We start from the raw sequence: 11,922 nt of genomic DNA, 5'->3' as shown, positions 1-11,922 counted from the left end.
CATCCCTCCCTTGGGTTGTCTGTTTTCTTTCTTTCTTTTTTCCACTTCTTAGCTCCCCGCGGCGCCCTTGGATGTGAGGCTGATGACCGCACTCCAAGTGCTCCAAGGCTGCTACAAACACCGGCCGATTGAACGCACTGTCCTCAGCCACAGCCGCTCGTCGCGTTCGATTTCCAACGACACGATGCACTCGTGCGCTGGCAGCGAGACCATCGGCAAGCCGTCGACGCTCAGCGCCGAATCCCACCCCAGCAGACGCATCTGGATGCGCCGCGCCAAGCCGTGCGGCGCCCCGAGCCCGCTCGTGGGCGCGTGCGGAGAACTGCCGGGGCGAGGCATGGCGTCTCGCACAAAGAACTGCATGGCCGTCGGGTCTGCGTGCTGCAGGAGCTGGCCATTGGCGGCGGTCACCACCTCAGCGAGTGAGACGCCGCCGCCGCCAACACCGCCGCCGCCAACACCGCCGCCGCCGCCAACACCACCACCACCAACACCGCCGCCGCCGCCGCCGAGCTCCGCGGCGGCCTGCAGCACTGCGGCCGCCTGCTGCTCGCGCACCGACCACGCGTTTTGCATCCATGCGGACGCGCCGCGCTGCGTGCTGATGAGCGCGCCCGAGGAGCGCCACTGGCGCCACGGTCCGCCATCGACCGAAATCTCGAGGTCGAGCGGCCGCGCCGGGCAGGCCTCGCAGACGAAGCACTCGTTGAGCGCGTGCTGCGTCGCGAAGGCCGCGGCGGCGCCGTCGCCGCCCGTGACCGACACGCGCAGCCGCGGCACCAGCAGCGGCTCGTACTCGGCCGCCGCGATCCGCGCCGCGAATGCGCGCGAGGCGGTGGCGAGGTCCGCCGGGTCGAGTGCGACCGCGCACCACTTCCCGACGGACCGCTGCGGGTCGGTGTTGACGCCAACGATGAGCGCGTCGCGCGGCATCGGCGCCGCCGCCGCCGCGCGGAGCATGGTGCCGTCGCCGCCGAGCGCCAGACACACGTCGGCCCACTGCATCGCGGCACCCGCCGACGGCAGCGCGGCGCGCGCGTCAAGGGCGCGCACCGCCAGGCCCGCCTCGCTGAGCGCCTCGACGACGGAGGCCACCGCGCGCTCGTGGACGTCGCACGCCGACCGCAGCGCCGCACGCGTCCGCTCGGGGAGGCGAGCCTCGTCCGCCTCGGACATCAGCCGCCACCGGGCGGTCTTCACGAGCAGGAGCGCCCGCCTCGCGCCGCGCGGCGACGGCACGGCCGAGGGCGGGCGGTCGCCGCTGCCGCTGTCCGCCGCCGCCGCGAGCGTGCGCACGCCCTCGAGCGGCGTGTCGCCGCTGCAGCTGAGCCCCTGCTCCGGGTCGCCCGCCAGGCGCACGGCATCGGAGCCGCCGCCGCTCGCGTCATCGTTGACGATGCGTGGGTGCGCGTTGACGGCGCGCAGCATCTCCTCGTTGCTGAGGAGCGTCGAGCCGCGATCGAGCCGCCGCCACCCCGTGTAGGACGCTGAGGGGTCCCAGGGGCAGAGGGAGCGCATGAAGCGAAAGTCATTCTCGAGGGCGCCCGTCTCTGGATCACGCCGCGAGTAGGTGATCACCTGTCCGCGAGGCTCCGGATACTGAAGGCCCGTGGCTAGCCGAGGTAGCCGAGAGGTAGCCGAGATGTAGGAAATAGCCTAGATACAGACCTGGCAGTTGTTGATGCGCTCGCCCGGTCGCGGGTCAGCCTGCATCTCTCGGTACACCAAGCCGCTAAACCGCTCCAGCCGCAGCCGAAAGGCCCACATCAGCTCGCCGTGGCACACGAATATGACGCGCTGGCCGCCAAAGCGCCGGTTGCAGTAGAGCAGGACATTGTCGATCCGCTGGACAACCTGCGCGAGCGACTCGCCGCCCGGTGGCGCCCAGAACAGGCTCTCGCGCCGCCGCCTCGCCTCGTACTGCTCGAACGCATTGCGCCGCTCCTCCTGTGACGCGAGGTCGTACTCTCCCCAATCGCGCTCGCGCAGCATCACCTCGGGCCGCCAGCGAGCACTGGGCAGCTCGAGCAGCGCCGCCGTCTCCATCGCGCGCAGGTATTCCGACGAGAAGTGTGCGTCGAAGTTGACGTCCATGTGGGCTCTCATCCACTCGCCCGTTGCAGCCGCTTGTTCTCGGCCGCGATCAGACAGCCGCCAGAAGGAGGAGTGCCGCTCGAGAAACGCACCAGAGTAGAGCGAGTGATCACCAGCGACCGAGCGGTTGAAGGCGATGTTGCCCTCAGACTCGCCGTGCCGCACCAGTACAAACTCCTCCATGCGTGGCCGCGTCAGCGATTGCGCGGCCTTGTACGCGAAGCCACGCGCGGCGCTCGGGCGCCTCAGCGAGGGCCGCATGGACGAGAGCACGCGGCGGCTGCTATGGCCAGCATCGACCAGCCGCCACAAGCAGAGCCCCGCCCAGTCAGAAAAGAATCTTACAACCCACTCCCTCGCACAACACTGGGCACGGGACTGGCGCGCACTGGCACGAACACAGGTACACCACGGGAGCCGCCTAAGCGACTCCTGCGAGGGTGGCGAGGCACTTAGCTCCGTGCACAGAAAAGAATTTTTCCGGCCACGATGCCACCCTCTAGGCATGAGACGAGCGAGGGCAGCCTCCTTAAAGGCGAAAGGGTCTAGATTTGGAGCGCTCGCCGAAGAGGAGTACGACAAAATAGCGCCCGTGATTGCCTGCACGCTACCCGCACTCACGGACTCCATACCCGAAAGAAAGAGAAGGGAGCTCGCGGGAGAGGTGACGAGTGAACTGAGGTTCCTCTCTCCGTACTCAAGGAGTGCATCCGAGTCGCACGCCGTGATTGCTTCGAGGATGTTCAGACTGTCTTCCTGATCATTACGCTCACGAATACGTTCTCTCGCTCCGAATCGGGGCTCCCGAAGACGTACGGGGGGCGCGAGCAGTTCGATCCCAAGGACCATTGGGGCGTTCGGGACTTTGATGTCTCGTTCGTCGACGGGTTGAGGGGCATGTGGGTGCGCTTCCGGAAGATCAAGCAGGATCAGCTGCAGGAGCGCCCCGAGGCGAGGGAAGGGGCCGACTGGTCGTTTGTTGGCGACGTCCCCGACCCAGAGTACAGCATCGTCACGTGGTTTGTTCGGCTGATGCAGTTCCACATCCGGCGGCCCCACACGCCCGGCCAGCCACGCCCGCCGACCGAGTGTTTCTTCCTCGAGGACCTCGATCGGCGTCGGCCTCTCATCTACAACGTTGCACTCGGGCGTTTCAAGGATCTCCAGCTGCGTGCCGGCGTTCCCGAGGATGATTTGTATGCCTTTCATGGGCTACGCGTCCGCGGCTACAATGGCACTGTCTGGAAGCTCGGCGAGGCGGTCGCTCAGGCCCATGGGCTTTGGAAGAGCGAGGCGCACAAGCGCTACCGGCGTTTCAAGATGTCGCTCGTCGCGCGCATCCCTGCTGCAATCTGGGAGCTTGTCGAGGGCGAGGAGGATGACGCTGACGAGGGCGGCGACGGGGCCGACGACCAGGAGCCGGACCCCCAGCCTCGCGTCGCGCCTGTCGTGCGCGCCACTCGGGCGACGCTTCGGACCACGGGGGACGACGCCGCTCAGCGGGCAGCCAGTGCGCCTCCCGTTCGCCCGCCCCCGCCCCCCGTCGTCGCCGTTGAGGGGATGGCCGAGGGCGAGCCTTTGCGGATGGATGACATTCTACTTCCTCAAGGGTGGTCGTCCAGCAGTGAGGGGGGATTCGTTGGTCCAGATGGGCAGCAGGCCCCAAGCCGCGATGCGGCGTGGGGGGCCGTCATTGGCAGCGTCGTCGAGTCGTCGGCAGCTGCCATCCAGCGTGCTCTGCGCCAGGATTCTTGACCGCCCAGCTTGTATTTCTTTTTCCGAGTCACCGAGGCACATCTCTTCCGCCTTCGTGCTCGCGCTCTTCGTCGGCTTCGCTTTCCAGTTTGGGTTTTGCCTCAGCTTTGGGAGTGCGAATTCCGCAATGTGTGCCATGTATTGCGTCCTCGCGATTGTAACATGCGGATATAACCAAACGACCCTGTTCACAACCGCAAGTTACTGCAGGCTTGACCCCAGTTGGGCCACGGTGACTAGGTGTGAATGGGGGAGTTCGGTATTCACAGTCGTTTACACTGAGGGAGCAATGGCTATTATTATTCGGGTTGCTTTGCCGTCATCATTCAGGGCGGCGTCCTACCATGGCGGCTCAAGTCAGTTATTAATATTGCTGGTGTCCGCCGTGCGAGGCGCCGTTCCACTTCGGCGCCGCCGGTCTGGCGCGGTTTCCTATTTGCAATTATTGCACGCCGCGCCGCCGTTGGGCGAACTTATCGGCAGCAACTTATTGCGCGGTTTTCGCGATGTCTCTCTTAGCTCTGGGTCGCAATGGGCGATCCCAGGCGGGAGCAGAGGCCAGTGGCCTCGATTCTCTGATCCCACCCTCCTCCCATATCCCCTTCTTAGTTTCACGGAGAGGGGTAGAGTGCGAATTCCGCAATGTGTGCCATGTATTGCGTCCTCGCGATTGTAACATGCGGATATAACCAAACGACCCTGTTCACAACCGCAAGTTACCTTTCTCGTTTCTTTTAAGTTGTGTGACATGAGAGAGACACTGGTTTTTCTTGAGTTCTAATGAGCACAGCCACGCTGAATGCCGTTATGTAAGTGAGGGCTACGAGCTCGTGTCGATCGGAAATCGATCGACCGAATGTGACATGTGATGTGCATGCACATGCACAACATGACATGAACATGAATGACATGTACATGTTGTGTGACATTAACATTTGAATGAAATGAGTGAGAGAGAGTGAGAGAGAGACAGACCATTCATGCATAATGCCATTTACGTAAGTCGATAAGTGTACAAAAAAGTACAAGCACTTTGAGATCGAGAGGCGCGAGCGAACCGGGGGGGAGGGAGGGAGGGGAGGAGAGCGGAGAGAGCGGAGCGCGAGCAAGCAGCCAGCTCCAGCGGAACGCCCGCCCGCCCGTCTCTTTATGCAACATGGATGTGCCCCCAGGTGGCCTCGCGCGGCTGCCACGCTGGCGGGTGGGCCGAACAACAGCCCAAGGGCAGTAGTCTCGCGTCTCGCGGTCTCATCATCAGGCGGCTTCGGTCTCGATGCCGCGGCCGGCCTCGGCCTCCGTGGTCTTGCCTCCCCCTTCGACAAATTCGACAGGCTCCACCTGAATGGGGCGAGGATGGGTGTGCAGCCTGTCTGTTGTGTGCGCGTGTGCTGCGTGGCGCGTCTACCGGCTACTCTGTGTGTCGCTCCGCTCGCCTTCGTGAACCACCAGCTCTTCGACTCGGTGGGCACGCACGGCAGGAGCTGGAAGAGGATGAGAGTGACGCCGCAGACGGCGGGAGCGACCAGCGAGTCGACCCCAGAGTAGTCAGCGAGCTTGCTCTGCGGGCAGACGTCGTCGATGTTGCCGTCGGCTATCCCGAGGAAAATATTGAGCATATTTGGGTCGTAGATGCCGGCGCCGTACGTCTGAGCGTAGTCGCCCAGGAGGAGGAGAAGCCGGTCCTTGGGCAGCGCAAACTCGAGGATGAGCCTCGAGAAGGAGCCCGCCTATTTGCGAGAAGGGTGCTGGATGAGTGGCGGGCGATGAGACGATCGGCCGTCGAGGTCGTCGGTCGAGCTGAGACAGGCACCAGCTCCAGTGTGTGGGTTGTGTGTGTGTGTGTGGGGGGGGGGAGTAACGAGGCGCGGGCGCTAAGCTCACCATGATTGAGGCGAAGGCGGCGATGGGCTTGCACGACGGCCAGTAGACGGCCGCGAAGAGCGGGATCACCGAGCCCGCGAGCATGATGTCGAAGGCAACGATGAGGAGGTAGCCGGTCTGGTCGGGGACGGCGCAGGCGATGCCTAGAGACACGTTCATGACATGTGGATGAGAGAGGACATGTCTAGTCGGGCCTGCTCTCGCAGGCATGCCGATGGAGAGGGCAGTCCAGAAGACCGTCGAGATGCCTGCACCGGAGGCACGGAGGCCATGCACAGGGCGTCGGTGCTGGTGGCGGCGCGGAGAGCCAGAGAGGGCGGGAGGTCGCGCGGCGCGAGGCGGCGGGAGTCCGGAGGGGGCGTGCTGCGCGTGCAGTGATGTCCATGGCAGTGGGAGCGGAGAGGGGGGTGCGCACGAGTGATGCGCAACAGCTTGGACTGCTCGAAGGGCGCGAAGCGGCGAAGGATGTTGTGACTGAAGCATGTTCCCATTGCGAGGATCGAGCCGTCGCCGGTGGACATGCACGCAGCGACGATCGCGATGAGCATCCACCCGCCGAGGAACCTGGAAGAATGTTGTGGACCACTCACGGACGGGGCTGAATACACCAGCGTCGACTGCCGGAAGCTTCCACCCGTTCATGGGATGGTTCGTCTCGGAGCCCGCGCCGAAGCCGCCGCTGCCGTCGAAGTCCAAAAAGTAGTTGCATGTGTCCTGCCGTGCGAGGGGGACGCGCACGCTCTTGCGCGCACAGACGGGCAGACGGCAGCTAGGAGGGCAAGCCGCGCGGACCTTGGTGCAGGTGATCATCTTGAGCGGCGCGAACGGGTCCGGCTTCCACTCGCCGCAAGTGGGCACGCCCGACAAGGGCACGGCGTTGCACGAGTCCGAGCCAAAGCAGCCCACCACCGTGATGTACCGCGAGCAGCTGTCGGCCACAAACTCGGCGTGAGGCGACGACGGGCCGTAGAGCGCGCGGATGGCGCCGCCGTTGGCGGAAGTGAAGCCGCCGATGAGGAAGACGAGGGCGGCGGCGATGAAGCAGCCGCGTCGCGCCGTCGTGCCTGTGGTGGACTCCGGAGAAGCAGTGCCTCCTCGAGGACCGTGTCGACATGCATGCCGAGTGCTTGCTCGAGAAGATGCACGGAGCATATAAGCTACGACTGAGACGATGGTGCGTCGCATTCGGCATCTATTGCCGTCGTGCCGTCCTTGGCCGCGAGAACGCGCGCCTGGAAGTCGATGGCGGCGACGTTGCCGAGGGCGAGGACGATGATGGTCACCCAGTTGAAGAAGATTGCGTTCGGGATGGGGTCGTACGAATCCGGGTCACTCATGCCCTCGGGGATGGCGTTCTTGTCGCCGAGCGGGTAGCCGGGAGAGACACCTGCACGGCACATCTCGGCGCTCTCGGGTGACGAGGACCTCGGTTGCCACCCGACGGGCAAGGTGGTGGCGACCGGGCGCGCGAGGGAAGTTGTGGTAGACGTAGGCGGTGCCAACGAGGAGGCCGAGATAACCGAAGCAGCCCTGCACGATGTCGGTGTAAGCCACCGAGAGCATGCCGCCCGCGACCGTGTAAACCCAGACGGTGCAGCCGGCGATGCAGATGCCCGCGTACGGTGAGCCGAGGCCAAAGACGTACGCGATCACCTGATCTCGGTCGATCTCGGTCGATCTCCACGTGCTGCTCTCCCGGCTGCCCCGGCTGCTCTCGGCTGCTCTCGGCTGCTCTCGGCTGCTCTCGGCTGCTCTCGGCTGATCCCGAGCTCGTCGCCTTGCCAAACCCGACGAGGTTGGAGCCGAAGAGGCAGATGAAGCTGACGATGGCGAAGACGCCAAAGGCAACCTCGGAGGCGGGCCCGAAGCGGCGCCCAAACACGTCCGGCAGCGTGAGGAGCTTCATGTCGTTGAGCGGCTTGGCGAAGAAGATGCCGACGAGGACCAGCGACCAGCCGATGCCGAAGGGGAGGGCGAAGCCGTCCCAGAAGTGGTAGTTGTACGCGAGGTCGACGTTCCTAGTCGGACGTGTCGCGGACATGTCGCGGACGCGTCTCAGAAGTGTCAGGCGCGCGAGGTCCGAGTGCGCTCCCCATCGTTCCAGAGCCGTCGATACCCTGCGCAAGAGGGCAGCGCGCAAAGGTACGTAAAGAGCGCGAATGAGGGAAGGAGGGGTGTCTGCGAGTTGGCGTCAGGTCGGCGTGCGTGCGGGGCCTCGGATGCCATATGGAGGGCGCGAGGCACCTGCCCCGCTAGGGTGGCGGCGAGCACGGGCAGCGAGAGGGAGCGGCCCGCGACAAAGTAGTTCTCCGCCTTGCCGCCCACCTTTTTGAGGGCGACCAGGCCGAGGACCGTGCATAGCGCGACAAAGATGATCACGGGCGTGCCTGGAGGTGCACCGATGAGGTCACTAAAGGGGTGCGTGCCGGAAGGTTGGCGAGCACGCGACGGGCCGCGCCGAAGGAGATTTGGAGGTCCTTTGTCGTCATCTCAAAGGGCGCGGGGCACGGGATGCCTAGAGATGCATCGTCCAACCGCATTCAGCCGCAATACGGGGCACTCAAGAGGCGCGGGCTCTAGGCGGCGCCGCAGTCCAGCCACTGCGTTGCGGAGTCGTCCTTTGTGCACTCGCCGCCCGTCAGGGTCGGGTAGGAGCGGGTGGCTGGGTCGTTGGCTGCGCCCCACCCTTTCGTGTTTGGATCCGGCAGGTCCTTGGTGGTCGTCAGAAAGTCTGCAGGGCACAACGGCAAGAGGTAGTTTCAGCCAGGGGGAGCGGAGGGGAGGAGGAAGGGGAGGGGGGGGCGCCTGGCAGATCGCGGGTCTCCGGCGTACTGTACTTGCAGTCCTCGATGGTCCCGGTGGTGCAGATGGGGTCGGCGCCGAATGGGTCCGGCGCGGCGTACCTGGAGGCAAGGGTGGGTGGGCAGCAGCGGGCTCGGTGAGGGAGGGCCGGCGAGGGAGGGCAGGGTGGGCAGCAGCGGGCTCGGTGGCAGAGAGGCGAGGAGACACACTTATACGGCTCCCCCGCCCATCGCATCCCGACCCCCAAAGGGGTCTTGAAGTCGGCGCCGACCGTTGGGTTGAGGAGCTCCTGCCACGGAAGGCAGGCCCCCATATCAGGGTCCGAGTCGAGCAGGTCGAGCCACTCGGCCGGGCAGTCGAGCGAGGAGTAGTCCATGTCGACGCCGCCGACGGTGTATTCGCTCGGCCCGCTTCCCTCCACTTCGAGGAGCTGCCGCCGCTTGCGCCTGAGCGGGAGGGGCGGTGGAATTGTTCAGAGGTGGCGACGTCCAAAAATGCAAACGGACGTGGCGGTCGAGGGCGCCGAGGCGGCACCTCTCGATAGACGCCCGCTTGGCTTGATGCGAGACGCGCACCGTCTCATCGGCCCAGCGATATTGCCCGAATGGAGGCCAGAAGCCAGATACGGCAGGCTGGACGAGCAGCATCACGGGAGCCCAATGCGAAGCGAATGGCGGCGTTCTTGGTTGGGGGGAACACGAAAAAAAGAATTTGCTATTCCTCCCTCGCACGACACGAAAAAAAGAGTTGGGAGCCCGCCGTGCACCGCGCTGCGAGCCTGTCGTGTCCCTTGTCAGGAGCAGGAGAGCCCCACCTGTCCCCCTGATCGTCCTTCCAAAATCCTGCTCGTGCAGGTGGGGACCCTGTCCTCCTCCCCCATCCCTCGTCTGGGTTTGTCTGTTTTCTTTCTTTCTTTCTTTTTACGAAAAAAAGAACGGGTTGGTGAAGAGTAAAAAGAGTGCGGAACCAGCGTTTCACGTCACTCACCGTGCCTGGGAGCGTAGTGCATGCGCCATGCCTCCGACGTCCGAGCCTGCATGAACCGATGCAAAATTTCGCGAACCCCGAACAAACAAACCCCGGGAACAGGGGCGCGCCAAATTATACGGACACGCAACACGCTACGACGCTCCTATATACCCGGGAAGCTACTACCCCTGGAGCCCGCGTCATGGCGCCGCCTGCATCCTGTACGTGCCTGGCGACCAGAACTGCCGCAGCTCAGTGGCGTTCGGCAGCCGGACTGGCTGCGTTGTCGCCTGCGGCAGTCCGGCCAGCGAGGCGTACCACTGCGAGATGACGCCTTCGGACCCGGCGCCGAACAAGTGCACCGTGCCGCACGGGCTCGAGCGCATGTTTGGGAGCGAGCCCGTGATCTTGCCCACATCGAGGTAGGACGCGTCGGCGGCGCGGGTGGCGTTCAGGCCGCACGCCTCCCCGCCGGCCATCAGATCGGTGAGCTTGGAGCGGCGCCTGCCCCAGTGGTAGCAGGAGCGGTCGTGATCCAGCGGGCACTCCGGACACGGCGCGAAGCCGAGGAGCGCGATCTGCGTGCGCGGTAGCTCGGCGCGCAGGGCTTGCAGGACGAGGTGCATCCGCGGGCACACGAGGTGTGCAGAGGCCATCTGCATGTCCCAGAGGCCGGTCGAGAGGAAGACGGCGTCCGGTGGCGCGGAAGCCTCGGAGACGAGCTTGTGCACCCGGCTCAGCATCGAGCGCATGTGCAGCTTCGTGTTCAGCGAGTGCCACACAAAGGTGTACCGCGTCTTGGACACGTAGTCGAGAGCGCACACCTTGCGGACGTTCCTCCCGCGGTGGTCGTCGAGACAGCCGCCCTTCCAGCGCGACATGCAGCCCGCGCTGTAGTAGCCCCACCTCTCGTTGCCATCCGCGTCCCACCCATGCGGCTCGCACTCGTCGCCGGCCGCCACCCGATGCACAGGCCAGCCTGGCGGTGTTTCGCCGGCGTCGCGGGCCACCGCGGCAGCATAGGCGATGCGGCCTCTCGAGTCCCCGATGAAGAGGAGCCAGCGGCCAGCCACGTCCGCCTGAGCTCTCGCCGGCTCCCACCTCCAGCCGTCCGGAGGCGGGCCAGGGACCCATCGCCCACGCAGCCGCCCGGTGCTCCTCAAGCCGACGCTAGCCCCTCTGAGCAAACCATCGGGCGTGGGTAACAGCCATTCGTCAGCACCTGAGGTACTGCTCCGCCTGGTACGTCGAGGTGCGAGTCGCTGACTCGCCATGGACTCAAGAGGATAAACCCACAAGGCGAGGCGCCGCGTGAGCCCCCTGGGCCGTAAAGGAGGAACTAGCCCGCCGACCGAAAGAATTTAAACCAAGAGAAAAGCGGAAGTAGGTTATGGTTGACAGAAAGGCCGAGGAGAGCGACGAGGCAGAGGATGACGGGGCAGCGCCTGACAATGCCTGACAGCAAACCCCGGACAGCGCCTGACAATGCCCGACAGCACCCGACAGCACTGACAGCACCCGACAGCTGTGGTCTGACAGAGGCACCTGACAGTGCCTGACAGCTGCCCGACAGCCCGACAGATCACCTGACAGCACCTGACAGCCTGACAGCCACAGGGCTCAGCGTGCGAGGCCGAGGGAGTTTGGTTGTAAAATTCTTTCTTACTTTTCGAGGGTCGACAACACAGGAGACAGGTGTCTTGTACAGGTGCCAGGTCGGCGACGGAGTGTTCCAACACAGATGGTCATAGTATGGTGTATCAGCGCCGGCCTGGTGACGTGGGTCACTGTCACTCGTCAGTCACACACGCAGCACACACACGTCAGTCCTCGCCGAGTCCCCGTCACCGGCTGGTCACCGGGTGACACGCTCTCGCGACACCCCGCGCTCCGGCCTCCGAAGACCGCGCCAGCCCCCCCCCCCCCGTCCCGTCCCCCGATCCCGTGGTGCGTGGAGCGTGGTGTGTGGAGTCTGTCTGGACAGACTGGAGAGTGGAGCGGGACGAGCGAGCAAGCGTGAAGCGTCAAGCGAGGTCCGAGGACCACACTCGCCACACTCTCCACACAGCACACACGCGCGCACACACACCGCGCTCACCGCACACCGCTCCCAAGTTACACGGAGCTGAAGTAACCCGAACAAACAAACCGAACAAAAAAAGCCAATTTACCTCCCCCGAACGCCCGCGAAGGCACCGCACATACGGTGAAGGTGTGGCACACACGGTTTTGTGTATTGTGTTCCCTGAGTCTGCACAGTCCACAGACCCACAGCCACACACTCGACTCGGACGTCTCATGTGGCGCTGCAACGGACGGACACCCATGCAGTGAAGAACAGTACAGCGGCCGGACACCCACTCCCACTTACTGACTCGCTCGACGATGACACAAGTACTTCGAGGGCGTCCCCTCCTCTCA

At 64.6% G+C, this 11,922-nt stretch overlaps 2 protein-coding genes across 2 annotated transcripts; both read right to left on the bottom strand.

The window, feature by feature from the left end:
• Window positions 1–1,389: 1,389 nt before the first annotated feature.
• Window positions 1,390–2,277, bottom strand: EMIHUDRAFT_61089 (hypothetical protein; the record flags this gene model as incomplete). Its single annotated transcript, XM_005794349.1, has 2 exons — window positions 1,390–1,578; window positions 1,669–2,277. Coding segments are annotated over 2 exons (798 nt in total), but the record flags the coding sequence as incomplete, so codon positions are not given.
• A 2,826-nt stretch (window positions 2,278–5,103) lies between these two features.
• Window positions 5,104–8,270, bottom strand: EMIHUDRAFT_194620 (hypothetical protein; the record flags this gene model as incomplete). The annotated part of the gene is made up of 11 exons (XM_005794348.1): window positions 5,104–5,187; window positions 5,262–5,576; window positions 5,731–5,873; window positions 6,339–6,444; window positions 6,523–6,804; window positions 6,957–7,117; window positions 7,191–7,383; window positions 7,523–7,748; window positions 7,847–7,908; window positions 7,975–8,117; window positions 8,180–8,270. 11 exons carry the CDS (start codon window positions 8,268–8,270, stop codon window positions 5,104–5,106), a joined length of 1,806 nt encoding a protein of 601 aa, XP_005794405.1.
• Between the last annotated feature and the right edge of the window lie 3,652 nt (window positions 8,271–11,922).

This window comes from Emiliania huxleyi (genome assembly GCF_000372725.1).
Source record: "Emiliania huxleyi CCMP1516 unplaced genomic scaffold EMIHUscaffold_1, whole genome shotgun sequence".
In the NCBI taxonomy this organism is placed as follows: domain Eukaryota; phylum Haptophyta; order Isochrysidales; family Noelaerhabdaceae; genus Emiliania; species Emiliania huxleyi.
This window is presented reverse-complemented; position numbering and strand designations above follow the sequence as displayed.